This window comes from Canis lupus, chromosome 9 (assembly GCF_003254725.2).
Source record: "Canis lupus dingo isolate Sandy chromosome 9, ASM325472v2, whole genome shotgun sequence".
NCBI classification, from domain to species: domain Eukaryota; kingdom Metazoa; phylum Chordata; class Mammalia; order Carnivora; family Canidae; genus Canis; species Canis lupus.
In genome coordinates, this window is record NC_064251.1 from 44,298,622 (window position 1) to 44,313,487 (window position 14,866).

At 46.0% G+C, this 14,866-nt stretch overlaps 2 protein-coding genes across 2 annotated transcripts in view; one reads left to right on the top strand and one right to left on the bottom strand.

The window, feature by feature from the left end:
- Nucleotides 1-12,724, bottom strand: part of PHF12 (PHD finger protein 12) — a 42,507-nt gene extending 29,783 nt beyond the window's left edge. Inside the window, 3 exon segments of the mRNA XM_025476340.3 lie at nt 11,263-11,444; nt 12,089-12,103; nt 12,105-12,724. Of these exon segments, the coding sequence (XP_025332125.3) occupies nt 11,263-11,444; nt 12,089-12,103; nt 12,105-12,155 (248 nt within the window). The 5' untranslated portion in view covers nt 12,156-12,724.
- PIPOX (pipecolic acid and sarcosine oxidase) overlaps nt 11,743-14,866 on the top strand; it is a 96,402-nt gene continuing 93,278 nt past the window's right edge. Inside the window, exon 1 of the mRNA XM_049114840.1 lies at nt 11,743-11,888. The gene's annotated coding sequence lies outside the window, so the exon portion shown is untranslated. The remainder of the gene's footprint in view (nt 11,889-14,866) is intronic.

Genomic DNA, 14,866 nt, shown 5'->3' on the forward strand with positions numbered 1-14,866 from the left:
CTCCCGGCAGCCATCTTGATCTACAAAGGAAACTATGAGCATACAAAACAAGCCTTTTTAAGTAGGTTTTTAAAAGATTTTTATTTATTTGACAGAGAGAGAGAGGAGAGCATGAGCAGGGGGGAAGGGCAAAGGGAGAGGGAAAAGCAGACTCCCCGCTGAACCAGGAGCCTAATATAGGACCCAATCCCAGGACCTTAGGACCACAACCAGAGCTGAAGGCAGCCACTCAACTGACTGAGCCACCCAGACACCCAAAAAGCAGGGTTTTATAAACTTAAACCAGCTTCTGTTCTAGAAAAGCTCAAAGGTGCAGGATAAAATTTAATTAAAAAATATTCTTAAAGCTTAAAAGTTGTTACTAATACACTCAAATTTAATGGTTTGTTTCAAAGAAACAAATCTAATGAAATTTAAATGTCAGCATATATGCTTCCTCTGGGCACTTGTATGGGCATCAGTTTTTATTTTCAAGCACAGCCTACCTTTCAAAAGCTGGCAAGATGGCTATACTGAAAGATATTGGAGATAAAAGCAGAAAGTTCACGGGGTTCTAGAACCTTAATTCCTTACCCTCCTTCATCCCAGCTACCGACTCAAAAACAGCTAATGCCACAAATTACATAAAAAAATATAAGGACTACTGGCTTTTTCATGCAAAGCCTCAGTAGCAGTGTTAACAAGGAGACCAATGAAGTGCCAGGCCATTACAAATGCCCCATTGAGAAACTTAGCTAGTTGCGTCACTTCCACAGGCATACAATCCTTTCAAACTAGCTGACTGTGCCCCCAAACTTCATTGCCCTCTATGTAGAGCTGGCTCATGGCATCCTCCCAGTGAAGGACACCTGGAGAACAGGGTTCTAAGTGTAGCAAAAGGAGGGTGGGAAGGCAGAGCGCCAACAGTTAAACCAGGTGTGTCTCGCTCTGCTAACTTCTCTACAAGCTGAGACTGGGTGCCACAGGGCCTTATCTATCATTAGTCTGGCTATTCTGGCAATCCTGATTCTCCACAATGGCAAACAAATTAGCTGCAAACATTTTAAAAATGAGCTTCATTCATTCACCTCATGATAGATGCTGGAGCCCACCTGTTTTTTGGAAGAGTCACTATTCTGGCCTCAATAGTCACTTTCTGATGTTCCTAGGGAATGTTCTTCCTTGGAAAGAAGAACCAATAGTTGTAATTGTGTATTCCAGAAGAGTCTCAGAGGTATATGGAAAACTGGGTACTGTTCACTGGCCAAATTTTAGTGGACCATCAAGAACAAGGAGGTAGCCAGCCCAAATTTTTTTGCATATGGAAATCTGGATCAGTTTACATCTTATAGATACTGGACCTAAAATTCTATAAGGGCTGGGAAAACTAAAAACACTAACATCTTTATTTGAAATCCAACTAAATATAGAGAGGATGTTTCTACTTAGGACCCAGCTGCTTTTCCCTAAGGAGGACTTCTGCTTCATTTACCCTCCTCTGACAGGGTCTTCTTAAAAAAAAAAAGGGGAGGGGGAGAATAATGCTATTATTTGCATCAAAACAGCACAGGGTCTATTCTCTCCTTCTCTTCTACCTTTTCCCCCTACCCCATTTTACTCATAAACCTCAAAGCTCCCCACCTACATGATTGAAGTAATCTCCTGGCATGCTGTCAAACAGTGCTATCGTGGTTTGATGCCACAGCTAAGTGCTGACTTGGGCTTCTGAAGCCTTCCAGTTATACCCCCTGTGACCTATTTAGGAGGTGAACAGACTTCTCAGAGACAGAGCATCATAATTTTTTCCCTTTGGCCCACTTTTCTTTCAGATGATCTCTAACCAAAGAATGATCACCCTAAAGGCCTGAATGTGTGCACACAAGCGGTAAAATTTAAGGAAAGCTTACATGCAGCAAGCATACAAATCTTGGACATAATCACTTTCCTGTAACTTATATAAACTGCAGATCCTTTTCTTACCATTCAGCTTACTTCAACACCAACAAACTGAAGCCTGCAGCCAAAGATGTCTGATGAATTAGGTGTTATAAGAGCTAAGTTAAGCTAGAATGACTGAGTGTTGTCTAAGCCAGGCAAAACTATGAGGACTACAAAGGAAGGATAAAGAAAACAAAAATGATAGAGCAAAACAATGTTTATCCAAAGACCAAAATCGGTCACAGAATTCTCCCTATGTTTAAGATGCTCTTTCAAAACATGGCAAGGAAGATCAAGGAAAGCTGAATACAGCCAATCTATGTACAGAAAGATCTAGGAAAAGTCATAGGTTTAGACACATTTAATGAGATTAAGAGTATAAATTTCATAATGCACTTTGACCAAAAATTGATGAATGTCAACCAAAAAAGTTCACTGTAGAGTTTCACTGTTTCCAGAGCTTCACTAAAACCAAGAATCAGGAGAACTCTGATGGTTCAGTGAACGTGGGAATTAAAAAGCTCCCAGCTCATCACAGGAGCCCAGGGCTGGTGTAAAGAACAGGAGTAGCTCCTCATCACCCAGTTTTGTAATGAGGAGTCTTGCCTATAATCACTTAAGAGTTCTATGCATTTCATTAGCTTCTCTGCTCTGTTCTCTGCACAAACGCAGACAGGAGAAAAATAATATTCAACAGTCCTCTGAGGGTCACAGCTGGATAAAAGTGTTTGTGCTGCTACAAACAGGGCTCCACCCTGAAGCTCAAGCTTGCTAGTAATTCTGAGAGGTTCCCTCACTCTGGCCTGGCCTGGTGGTAAAGTGGTGTCTTTGGGCTATGGTTAAATTCAAACCCTGCAGAGAGTCCTCTCTTGTTCACTCAAGCTTATTTCAAAAAGAGCCTCATGCAGACCCCAAATCAGGAAAGTCTGATGCTAGCTAGGTTCAGGCATGGAGTCCCTGCCCTGCTATTACACTGTCTTTTGTCCTTTCAAGATTGGGAAACACTTCCTGGGAGATATATCTTGCAGTTTGTCAGAAAACAGGGGAAGGGCAAAGACTAAACACTAACACTATTAACACATAAGAAACAAATGTAATTAGGGGGAAAGGAATGGTCACCGTGTGTTTGTGTTAACAAAGATACCATCCACTTGGTAGAACCAGGTATCAGTTCTGTTCCCCAAGCATTGCTTATCTTTGCATGTCTCTCATTTGTAATACTGCTACGAATTGCATAGCAGTGAACAGAGGAAATGGGTCAGCCTCTGGCTTTCAAGAAGTTTAGTGAGCATTTAAGTACATGGTTGCAAAAGGGAAAGTAGCTTTTTGAATGAGTCAAGCTTTACATTAATTGAAATTTTATCAATCTGTAACGTGTACTTGGAATTTGCTTACTGTGAATTCAACAGCTCTACGTGGTAGACAAGTTCTTTTTTGCTGATGCGTCAAAGCAATGATTTCTCCTTTTTATCAGTGTCTACTGTACCTCTCAGTGTCTTCTGCCTCCCATACAAATGTGCTAAAACTTCATCTTTATTCTTATTTGCTGAGACCTAGATTCAGATGTTTAGGCTTAAAGGATGCAAACTTTGACATCTATAAACGGCAGGCAGAAAAAGGAGTCACCTTCTTATTCTTAACTGCTCTCAAGTCATGGGAAAAGCAGTCAGCTAGTGACCTGTGCATGTGTCCTGGGCATGGTGACAAATCCGCAATACCAAAGTGCCTTTCTGAAATTTGGTCTAGGACTTGCACTGAATACAATGTCCTCTTCTTTCAGGAAACTGGCAGGGCGACAGATGTACTCCTGTCCAGTCTCTTGGGAGGCTAGCATTATGCAGAGGTGCTCTTATAAGTGTCACTCACTGAATGGCAATGCAGCTGGCCATGTTTGTACTCCCTGGGGAATCTTAAGTCAAAGGAAGAGCACAGTAGAGGTGGGAAAACACCCCCCACCACGACTTAAACTCTGGCACCTTAAAATAGGAATGCATTTAAAGGAGCCTTGCTGCATTATCATAATAATACAACCATCACAACCCCAACCAAAATCTACTAGGGCAGATTGCTTAACTACACACCCAAGGAATTGTATATCTGCTTGGGTGAGACAAGGAGGTTCAGAGAGAGATTTCAACACCCTTCCTTCATGACCAAAAGCAAAAAACATTCGGCTTCATCTATTTTCTATTGTCCTATCACTTATAGGAGAAAAAACGTACCCATTTCTGTTAAGAAGCAGGACGTCTGCACTCCTAGGTGGCAAAAATCCTCTTGGGGGGCATCAAAACAGATGGTTTCTTTTTATAAACTATATAAAACCTTCAGGCAAATATTCTCTGCACTCTGTCTCCCTATTTATTGCTACCTGGGTTTACATAAAGACACATATAAACAGGTGAGTTCATTACAATGTACAATTTTTGTTCTTGTTAATGGAGTTCAAGAGCTAGCTCAATTGATCTGGAGTTATTTCCACTCCAAGCTGTAACCTATCAAACAGAGAAAATGAAAATCTTCCTTAAACTAGGAGCCTCACAAATATGAGATTTCTGTACACAGAAATTTTTTTAAAAAGATTTTTATTTATTTATTCATGAGAGACACAGAGAGAGAGAGTCAGACACAGGCAGAGGGAGACGCAGGCTCCATGCAGGGAGCCCGACGTGGGACTCGATCCTGGGACTCTAGGATCACACTCTGGGCCGAAGGCAGGTGCTAAACCGCTGAGCCATTTTCTATTGTGGTGGATTTGTTATAGTTTTTCTAGGGCTAACTTCCAGCCTTAGACTCTTTACTAAGAAGGGTCACTCAGAAAAGCTGAAACACAAAAAATCACATTGTAGGGTTCTCTCCACTGAGATATACCATCCTGACTGGAGTTCACAGAAGAAAACCCTTAGTCACTGTCATTACATTGATAACATAGGCATAGACATTAAAGTTTGCTTTAAATCAACTACTTTTCTTCTAGGTAAGACTCAAAAATTAAAAAATAAAAAGGGTAAATGAAAAGACAACCCACACTGGAGCGCCTGGGTGGCTCAGCCTGTTAAGCTTTTGCCTTCGGCTCACATCATGATCCCAGGATCCTGGGATTAAACTCCATATCAGGCTCCCTGCTCAGGAGGGAGTCTGATTCTCCCTCTCCCTCTGTGTGTGCTCTTGCTCTCTCTCTCAAATAAATAAATAAAACCTTAAAAAAAAAAAAAAAAAAAAAAAGACAACCCACAGAAGAAAATACTTGCAAATCATACATCTGACAAAATACTTGGTATCCAGAATATAAATAATTCTTACAACTCAGTAATAAAAAACCAAATAACCCAATTAAAATTGGACAAAGGATCAAAATAGACATTTCTCCAAGAAAATATCCAAATGGCTAATAAGCACATGAAAAGATGTTTGGTATCATTAGCTATTAGGGAAATGCAAATTAAAACCATAGCACTTCCTGCTCATAGGATAGCTTTTATCAAGAAGACATACAATAACAAGTGTTAGAAAGGATGTAGAGAAATTGGGAGTCTGGCAGTTCTTCAAAGGTTAAATATGTGTTACTCTATGACCCAGCAATCCCATTCCTGGGTACACAACCAAGAGAAATGAAAACAGATGCCCACACAAAACCTGCACACAAAAATGTGCATAGCATCATTACTCACAATAGCAAAAAGTAGAAAAAACTCCAAATGCCCATTAACTGATAAATGGATAAGCAAAAAAGTGGTATATCCATACATGGGATAATATTCAGCCATAAAAATGGATGAAGTACTGATAAATCCTACAAGGGTGAACCTTGGAAACTCACTGAGTCCTTTTTTGAGTATTACTTGTCCTTTATTCAGAGCCTAATAAAAACCAATGTCTCATCAACGCACAGCAAGGACAATTTGGATCCCTTTTCAGTTCAAATTACACAATTTGTCTTTATTTTATGATTTGGCTTAAAAAATTATCTTGGAGACATACTTAAGAATTTAAAACAGATCAACAAAATAAATAAAAAATAAATAAAACAGATCAACATGAATTCCCTCTCCATATATAAGTGAAGACTACCTAAATATGTCCTTTATACAATTACACACGTAAAAAATACACTAATCATTTACGAAGGCCAAAACGGCCCTAGTATTTTAGTGGAGCCCATCTGTAAAGTATTTTGAGAGCAGGAAAATACATAAGGAGTAGCAGGAAACTAATGAGATTACAACAGCATCCTACTTTTCATTGAGTATGGTAATTAATTTGGGGAAAGGCCCAAAGTGAAAAATTTCCCACAACAGTACCACTAAGTACTTGCCTTAGGTCATACAAACACTCTTACCTTTGAGGAACATTGTCTCCTCTTCCCCTTTAAAAAATTTCTGATGCTTCCTTTCTTAACCAAAGCCATCTAGGTCACACATTTTTGTGTAAACAATTCTATTAAATATTATTATTATTATTATTTTCAAATAGTCATTATCCTTTTATCATTGAACCAAAGCACTTGCATCACAAGAATTAGTCCCTGAGCCCCACATTAAGTTTACAAAGCATGCATGTGTAATTGAGCTCAAGCTCAATGTTACTGGACCCTTCCTGTTTGAGTGGAACATTTAAAAACAATAATACACACCTGGATTCCAATGTGATGCAGCAAATGTAAAAATAAATAAAATATACATAAAACCAAAGTAGGTTTGTTTATTGTTGAATCATTTTACTATTGAGGAGGCAGGGTGATGGGAGGAAGTCCAGATGCTGACACCTCCAGATCTTCAGTGCTAGGTTTCCAAGCACTTAAAATGTTAGAAACAAATTCACAAGATAACATTACAATAAATGTATTTTAATTCATTGCTAGCCTGATACTACTCCAATGAGGAGCTAAACACAACAAAATCAGGAAAATCACCTTCTTACAAGTTCAAACAGCAAAGATTTTCAGCAAGGCAGTTTTCTACTCTGTGTGTGAAACCTTTCTTGTTATGACTCACTGAAAATTAGATATGCAAAACTCCAAGCTGAGCTTAGTTTTGCCTGTGCACAGAGACCTTTTTACTCTCATTCTTCGAAAACCTCATTTTGGATCTTGCTGCCAACACCAAAGAGAGGAAAGCCGGCCAAAAATTCCAAATATAACATGCGGAGGCAAATGCTACAGAAATCTGTCTGACGGGAAGCAACCATGCTGAGGTCTGCTGAGGTAGATTCACTTCTCAAGCAGACCGTGTTGGTCCCTCAGTCCGTTTGGAGCAAAATGCCATGAGAGAGAAAGCAATCAGAGGGAAATATCTAGTTTCTAGTCAACTTCACTGCCCATGGCCTATTGGCGTTCACTTTATTGGTGAGAACAATTCAATCCATTCACAAACAGAAAGATGGGTCAGTGGCAACTAGGGTTCCACCAGTTATTCTAATTTTTTTAAACCAATTTTTAGGGACTAACCCATGGAGACCAGGATTTTCAGAAAGTTCAACTCATGGCATGACAATTATGATAGGTGTCAGGTTCACCAGAAAACACTCAAAAACATCTCTCCAGCTCTCCTGGGGCAAGTTTAGTAAACCCTACCACCGCTCTGAATAATTGATAAACCAGTTAAACTCAGATAAAATGATTACACTATCACTTAAACAAAAACAAAAAATCACCTCTTTAAGTTTAATTCTTCAGTGAGGTCATGGTGCTGAGCACAGGACAATTCATTCCCTCACCTAAAGGATCATTACAGAAAAACCAGAAACAGGGCTCCCAATCTAACTGGGAAGAGCACTGGCCCCTGAGAAAAGACAAGACAATTAAAACAGTTTATCTGACCAATCATTTCCTATAGTAGTTTATCTTAGAAAAATTCCCTGTGGTTATGGCTATGTCACTAAGCCCAGGAGGTAAAGTTTGCCTAGGATCACTTCTAGAACATTTTGTTAGATCTCATTCACTGTGAGGCAAGCTGGCAAGACAGACTAAAGACTGAAAGAGGACTTGTCTCAGAGAACTTTGAGTGAAGACTTGCAGAACTAGTTATGATCTACAGGGTTTGCAAAACCTCCATCTTCATGCTTGTATATTCTGTACATTAAAGAAAATCATCATTATTATGCTATCTAAATACAGCTAACTCTTGGAAAACATGAGTTTAGACAGCAGGTCTTCTATGTGGATTTTTTTATAGTATGGTACTGTATCTTCTATGATTTCCTTAGTATTTTCTTTCTTTTTTAAAAATTAAAGATTTTATTTATTTATTCATGAGAGACACACAGAGAGAGGCAGAGACATAGGCAGAGGGAGAAGCAGGCTCCTTGCAGGGAGCCCGATGTGGCACTCGATCCCAGGACCCTGGGATCATGACCTGAGCCAAACACAGACGCTCAACCGCTGAGCCACCCAGGTGTCCCTTTCTTTTCTTTTCTTTTCTTTTCTTTTCTTTTCTTTTCTTTTCTTTTCTTTTCTTTCTTTCTTTCTTCTTTTTTTTTTCCTTTCTTAACATTTTCTTTTTTTCTAGCATACTTTGTTGTAAGAATACAGTGTATAATACACATAGCACGCAAAATAGGTGTTGACTGTTTATGTCGCTGGTTAAGGCTTCTGGTCAACAATAGGCTATTAGTAGTTATGTTTTTGGAGAATCAAGAGTTATTAGATTTTTGGCTGCATGAGGGTTGGTGTCCTTAAGCCCTCAGCACTGCCGAAGGGTCAACTGTAATCCAGTCTTAGTTAAAAAGGGAAGCAAGAGAAAATATAGCCACACCTAACTCATTCCCACATGGTACAAGCAAGCAGAAATGGCGTGAATTAAAGCCAGGACACTCAGAAATCAAAATTTTCTAAGACAGTCAACTACTTGACCTAACTACTCTGGTGGAGGTAGTTAACGAAATACTTCACTTGTGCTGGAAAGAATGTGGAATGGGAGGCAGGAAGGTGAAATAAAGCTCATTGGAAAGAAGGCTTCCTGCCTTTGTACCAATATTTAGAATGCTTTGTAATTTATGTAATAACTCAGGTAAATCAATGGTACCTTCAGTACTGGCTCTTCAAAGAGGGAATTGGAGATGTAAAACAAGCCCTGCCTCACTTACTAGGATTCTCAAATCTCTGATTACCAGTTCCCATTCACCATCTTCAAAAAATGAAAGAGAAAAGTATTCAATGAAATGCACAGTCTGGGCAAGCCTGAGTCTCACCAAACAGCTACAAGTACCTCCCTCTTCTCTTAGCTGAGGTAGAAACTGTTAATTGTTACAACTTGACAAGACTCACACTCATCTAATTAGAAGATCCCGAGGTTAGGTTTTAGAGTTTATAAAGCCCAAATCCAGGCAAAACAGCACACTTTTTCCATTCCTGAAGTTTCTGATGAACAATCTCCTTACTAAACACAGGAGACTGAAGATAATGAAAAGCTTATAAAATTCTCAACACAGGGGTCACCATTCTTGGTTAACTCACACTAGCTTCATCCTAGGAATGAAACATCCGCATTTTAAATCAAGGTGGCTACAATTCAGTCCCAGTATATGTATCAAACAAGCACAATAAAAAGTGTAAGCAACAGGAAAAAACTGATAAGCAACATAACATATCCAGATACAAATCTATTCCTTGCTCAAGAACAGCTCAGGAAACTTGACCAGAGATATTTTCTCCAGGTGGATTACACCTTACAGGAAGCAAAGGCTAAAAACCACAGACCCTTCCTGCTGGTATTAGTCACTCCATAATAAAAAATTTAAAACCAGCAACAAAGCTTCCTCCAGGATAACCATTTTCATCCCTGCAACATTACGAGCCCAGATGGGGTGCCTTCCTGGGCAAAAGTATCTGGGGGGTGGTAATGGGAGCTTCCTACCTAACTTCTGACCACAGACTTAATTTGCCCAGTATCAGTCATCTGTCTAATAAGTGCTCCAAAACCTGTAATTAGTACAAATATACAGTAGGCACCAGTCCACAAACTGAGAGACGGAATGTGAATGAACAGTGTAGAGGGCTTAAAGAAAACTTCACTTTTTCTTTTTTAAACAGAGGACTTAAAAAAAAAAAAAAGGCAACATCAAAAACTGGTGGGAACAAACAGAAGACCCTCTCTTTCCCGCTTTCACAAACGCCTGCTTCAGTCAACTGTTGCTGAACAACAGAACAAGACCCATCAGAACACGACACAATCTGGACTCCCTGCTCAGATGCAGGATTTTTGTGGAGGGCAGAGATGGTTTCTCCAGGCAGAAGCTGGAGTTTAAACTCTTCCTGGCCGGACTGTTCTGGGCTGAGCTGCCAGGAGGATCACGCAGCGGGCGATCAACTCAGGTCCCTCCCTCTCTCGCCCGTCTCTTCCCTCCTCTCGCGTTCAGTAAGGGAGGGGGGCGGGAGGGGGGGGAGAGGGAAGCGCGCAGCTTTCCAGCTCTCTGCTCCTTAAAAATGCCCTCGCCGAGCTAACCGCACACAATCCTGCCCCGGCAGCAAAGAATTTTGCCACGAAGGGCTCGCTGATCCGGAGCGGGGAAGTGAAATCCGCGCCCAAGGGCAATTTTAATTGTCTAACCCGGCCCGATTTCCTAGGAGGCGGCAGCGCGGGGAGGGGAGGGAGAGAGGGAGGCAGCTCCGAGAGGCAACAGGGGGCAAGCGGAGCCAGAGAAAGGGGACCAAAGCGGCGAGATCCTAGCCCTGGTCCCTGAGGAGCTTCTGCAGAAAAGACTCCAAGCTTCTACCCCCACCGTTCCCCGGGAGACGTTTGCAAATCATATATGCAGCCAAAATGGCGCTGAGAATAAAAATATAATTTAAAGGCAGGTCGCCATATTGTAAACAGAGAAGCAGAGGAGAGGCGGACTCGAGAGACACCCTCCATGATTTCTTCCACAGCCGCAAGCGCCCGGGTGTCCGGACTCCCGGGTCTGGACCAGGCCAACTCCCGCAGCCGAGGGCTCCGCGCACCCGCCCGCAGGAGAGCCCAGCCCGGCAGGAGCCCGAGGGTGGCGGGCGCGCGGGCAAGCGAGAGGCACAGGGCCCAGAGCTCCTCCCCTTCCTCCCCCGCCACCGCCGGCCGTGCCCTGCCGGCTCTGTCCCGGCTACCCAGAGACTTCCAATCCCAGATGGGGCTCTCCTCACTCGTCCCAACCCCCACCTCGGGGTCCGGACCCACTGCTGCTCCTCCCCCCCCCCCCCCCCAAACGGCCAGATCCCGGCAGACACCTGGGGGCGGGGAGGCGCTCGCCCCAGCCGATGCAGAAAGTCAGCTAGCGGCTGCAAGCGCCCGTTATTTTCGGCAGCCAAGGGTAGGCCGGGTGAAGGAATGTGCCGAGAGGGGTCCGCCAAGGAGCTCCAAAGGGGTCCCCAGACCTTACCAGCACTGGAGGTGGAAGGCGGCCGGGCAATGGTCACAGCACAGGAGATCCCCACCTTCTTTGCAGCTATCGCAGCTGTCGTGGTTGGTGGCCCTGCCGCTTCTACGGGGCTCTTTTTCAGGCTTCCGACTCCGCTTTTCTGCCTCGTCCGTCTTGGGGGGAGCCAGCAGAGCTTGGATTTGCTGCACACACATACAAACGGCGTGTGTGCATACTCGGAGCTCCCGGGCGGTCCGTCGCCCCCCCGGCAAGGCTTCTCCGTCACCCACCCCTCTCCCCCCTTTTGTCCTTCTTCCTCCCATCCAAGCTGCTCCCAGAACCTCTCAGCCCCCGGAACCGGGGGGAGCCCACCCTAACAGCGTTCCTGCAGCACAACGAGAACAGCTTCTTCCAAATGGGGAGGATCAGGGTAGGGGGATGGGGAGAGGGTGCGCGGTTCCCTTCTCGCCACTTCCTTGTATGGACAGTGGGGGACTCCAAAGCCAGGCTCTGGAGAGGCCTGAAACCCGGTACCCGGACGTGCTGGGGAAAGCACAAAGGGGCCGACGAGAAGGGGGTGGGGAGGCCCGCCGGTGCATCGACATGGAGTGGGTTGGTGCCTCGGGAGAGCGAATCCAGGGCGGCGGGTAGGTGAAACTGCTGCAAACGTCCTCGGAGGCTGAGCTCAGCCCCTCGAATTGCAAAGAAGGGAGGGAGAGTCTGGGTGGGAAAGAACCCCCCCTCCCCCGGCCCTTTTGCGCTGTGAGCTCAGGACCGGCTTTGTGGGGCGGAGGGCGGAGGTTCCCTCCCGGCGCTGGGGGAAGGGGATGAGGAGGGCCACTCTTACCTCCATCAGCCCCCCCCGACGTGTCCAAGTCGTACACGATCGTCTTGGTCTCCATTTTCTCCCACATTCATCCACCTCCCGGGCTGGGCGCTCTCTGCTCCGGCCCCCCCAACCCCAGGGGGAGGGGGGAAGCGGGGGGAGGGGGCGCTCCTGACCCCGGCCCCCCTTCTTTTTCCTCAACACGGGTCCCGACTTCCTCGCCCTGGCTCCCCCCCACCCCCCGGCCCCCTGTCCCCGGGACGGCAGCGTCCTCCCCACGGGCCGTGAGGGGGGAGCGGCCCCTCAGCCCCGGCCCGGCGGCTGGCTGCACGGTGGGTCCCGGCTCCGGGGGTCAGGCCTCGGCGGGGCCTAGTCCCACAGGCTAAAGCCGGCGCTGGCGACCGCTGGTCCGGCCGGGAAGGCTGGCGGGCGCTGCCATCCCGGGGTTGGGGGGATCGGAGGGGGGGTGAGAGGTTAGGTGAGGTTGTGGTACGTGAGGTGACTGCGGGGAGGGTGATGGGGGGTGGTCCCCGGGCTCCGCCTCTCGCCGCCGCCGCCGTCTGCGTCCCGGCTGCCGCGCACTTGGCGCAAACTTACCGCGAGCGCCCGCAAAGCCACCCGCGCAGGCGCCCCGGGATCGCCGCTCGCCGCGCGCAACCGCAGTGACAGCCGGCGGCCGGGCTCCCGCGCAGCCGCAGTGAGAGGGTACCCCCCAGCGCGCAGCCGCGCTGGCATTCGTCTGGAGCGCCGAAGCCCCGCCTTTCTGCCTTGCGCCAGCGTACTGAGATAAGGGGGCGGGACGTGAGGTCTCGCGCAGGCGCCTGGGACAGTTCCTAAGGGTCACAGCGCAGCCGCAGGAACATGGGGGCTTTTCTTCCATTGGTGTTTTGTGTATAGACCAGGAATACTCTGCTCCTGCGCAGGCGCGTTGAGAATGCTGCCCCCTCCCGCCCTACACCACAGCCGCTTTCCGCGCAAGCGTATTGTCACCTGCAGGCCCTAACAAGAATGCTTCTACTTTCGCCATTTTGGTAATGGGATATGGGCTACCATGTCCTTGGGGTCCTCAGGCAACAACGGGAAGGAGTTAGGTGTGGTGTTGGCTGGAGCTGGTAGGCTGTCGGTGACAGCAACACTCCTAGAGATATTGTACTGGGTCGTTTGGTTCCCAGCGTCAGGTGTGGCTGAACTAGACGCCATATTGATAAAGAGAAAAGAAAAGCCGTCGCGACGGAAAACTATTCTTTTGGTGTCGGGTTGGATGGCTGCTGTTCACACTACCCTCCCGCTCCCGAATTAATTTTAGCCTCAGCATCCCTGCCTTGCGTAATGATGACACCATGGAGAGTTTCGCTTGCCCGTTACTACCCTCTCTTGGTCACCGTCCTTGAGAACTGCTCCAGTGGAAGCCAACAGCGAAGAGTTAGTAACACTGACAACGCCCAGCTACCTGTCTATGGCGGACTTCAACTCCCAGTTTGCAATGCGCAGGAGGTCCAAAGGGCGAACGGGAGCGTATTGCACCCTGGGATCAAAAATCGCGAGGGATCTGGTGGATTGTGGGAGTCGTAGTTCCCTGTGCATGCTATGCGTTGTAGGGTAGGAGGACGCGAGGAAAAGAGATTTGCCTGGTAGGAAGGGATGGTTTTGAGAAGGGATGCTGTGCTGTATGCTGGGATTTGTAGTCTGAAGGCCTCACCCCGAATTCCTCCCTTATGGCGCCCGCCCCTGCCCTTGTTATCTCTTTCAGAGATGGCCAGTTATCTCTTGCCTGACTGGAGGTGAAGAGGTGGAGAAGGGAATGAATGGCATCACTGTGCCTGCCACTAGGCGTTTAGTTGGCATTGTTGCCAGGTAGTTGTGTCTTGCTCACCTGTGATCGTTAAGGTGTAGCATTTGCAGAAGGATAAAACTAGAAAGGGATTAAAGGCCATCTGTGTTAATCTCATTTCCAGATGCATGGAGGAGCGATGATTTGCCTGGTTCACATAGTGAATTTATGGCAGACCTGTGAATGAAACAGCTTTAATCCCGGGCCAGGACACTCTCCATTATGCCGGGTTAACTGTGAGGAGTTGTTGCTGCTCACAACAGCAGCAGATATTCTTTTGGGATAGCGAAGAGGATGAGTTAGGGTGGGGATGTCAGTGTGTGGTCTCAATATTTCTGTTTTTCTGACTTTTCTGGTGTTCCTCTTGGTGCCTAGGAAGAATGATAAGGTCATGGGCCTTATCTGTCATGTAGATGTCATCTAGATTGGCTGCTTTCTGCCCTCTACCAGCCTCTGCAAACAAGAAATCCTAGTGGCTATGGACCAGAGAGGCAACCATCAGAGAGAGTAGGGGTGAGCTAGTTGTATGAAAGTGGCCGGACCTCACATCTTCTGAGGTTTTGTTTCATGCCACAGGCCCTCAGAAGTTGGAAGCCATGGGCCCTCTCTCACTAGCTTCTTACTGCTCAGGGCCCAACTGTGCTGCCGTGTCAGCCTGAAAGTATTATGGGGCAGATAAATAGTCTGTTGGCCTGTGCCCAGTGAGTAAGACTTTGCTTTGATCAACATCATTATTTGCAGTGGAAAAGAGGAACAGGTGGTGGGTTAACGAGGGAAATAATACTTGGCTCTATTGACAAGTGCCAGGGGAACTAATCACTCTACACACCTTCCTTTAGAACTTGGGAAGGGGAGGTCAGCTCAGCGTTTGGAAATGTGCCACCTTGGAGAGCTCCAGCCCTGGTTGCTCAAGGGGGATTGAGGAGAGCTAGCAGGTGGGATACAGATATCTTCTGAAGTGACCTCTT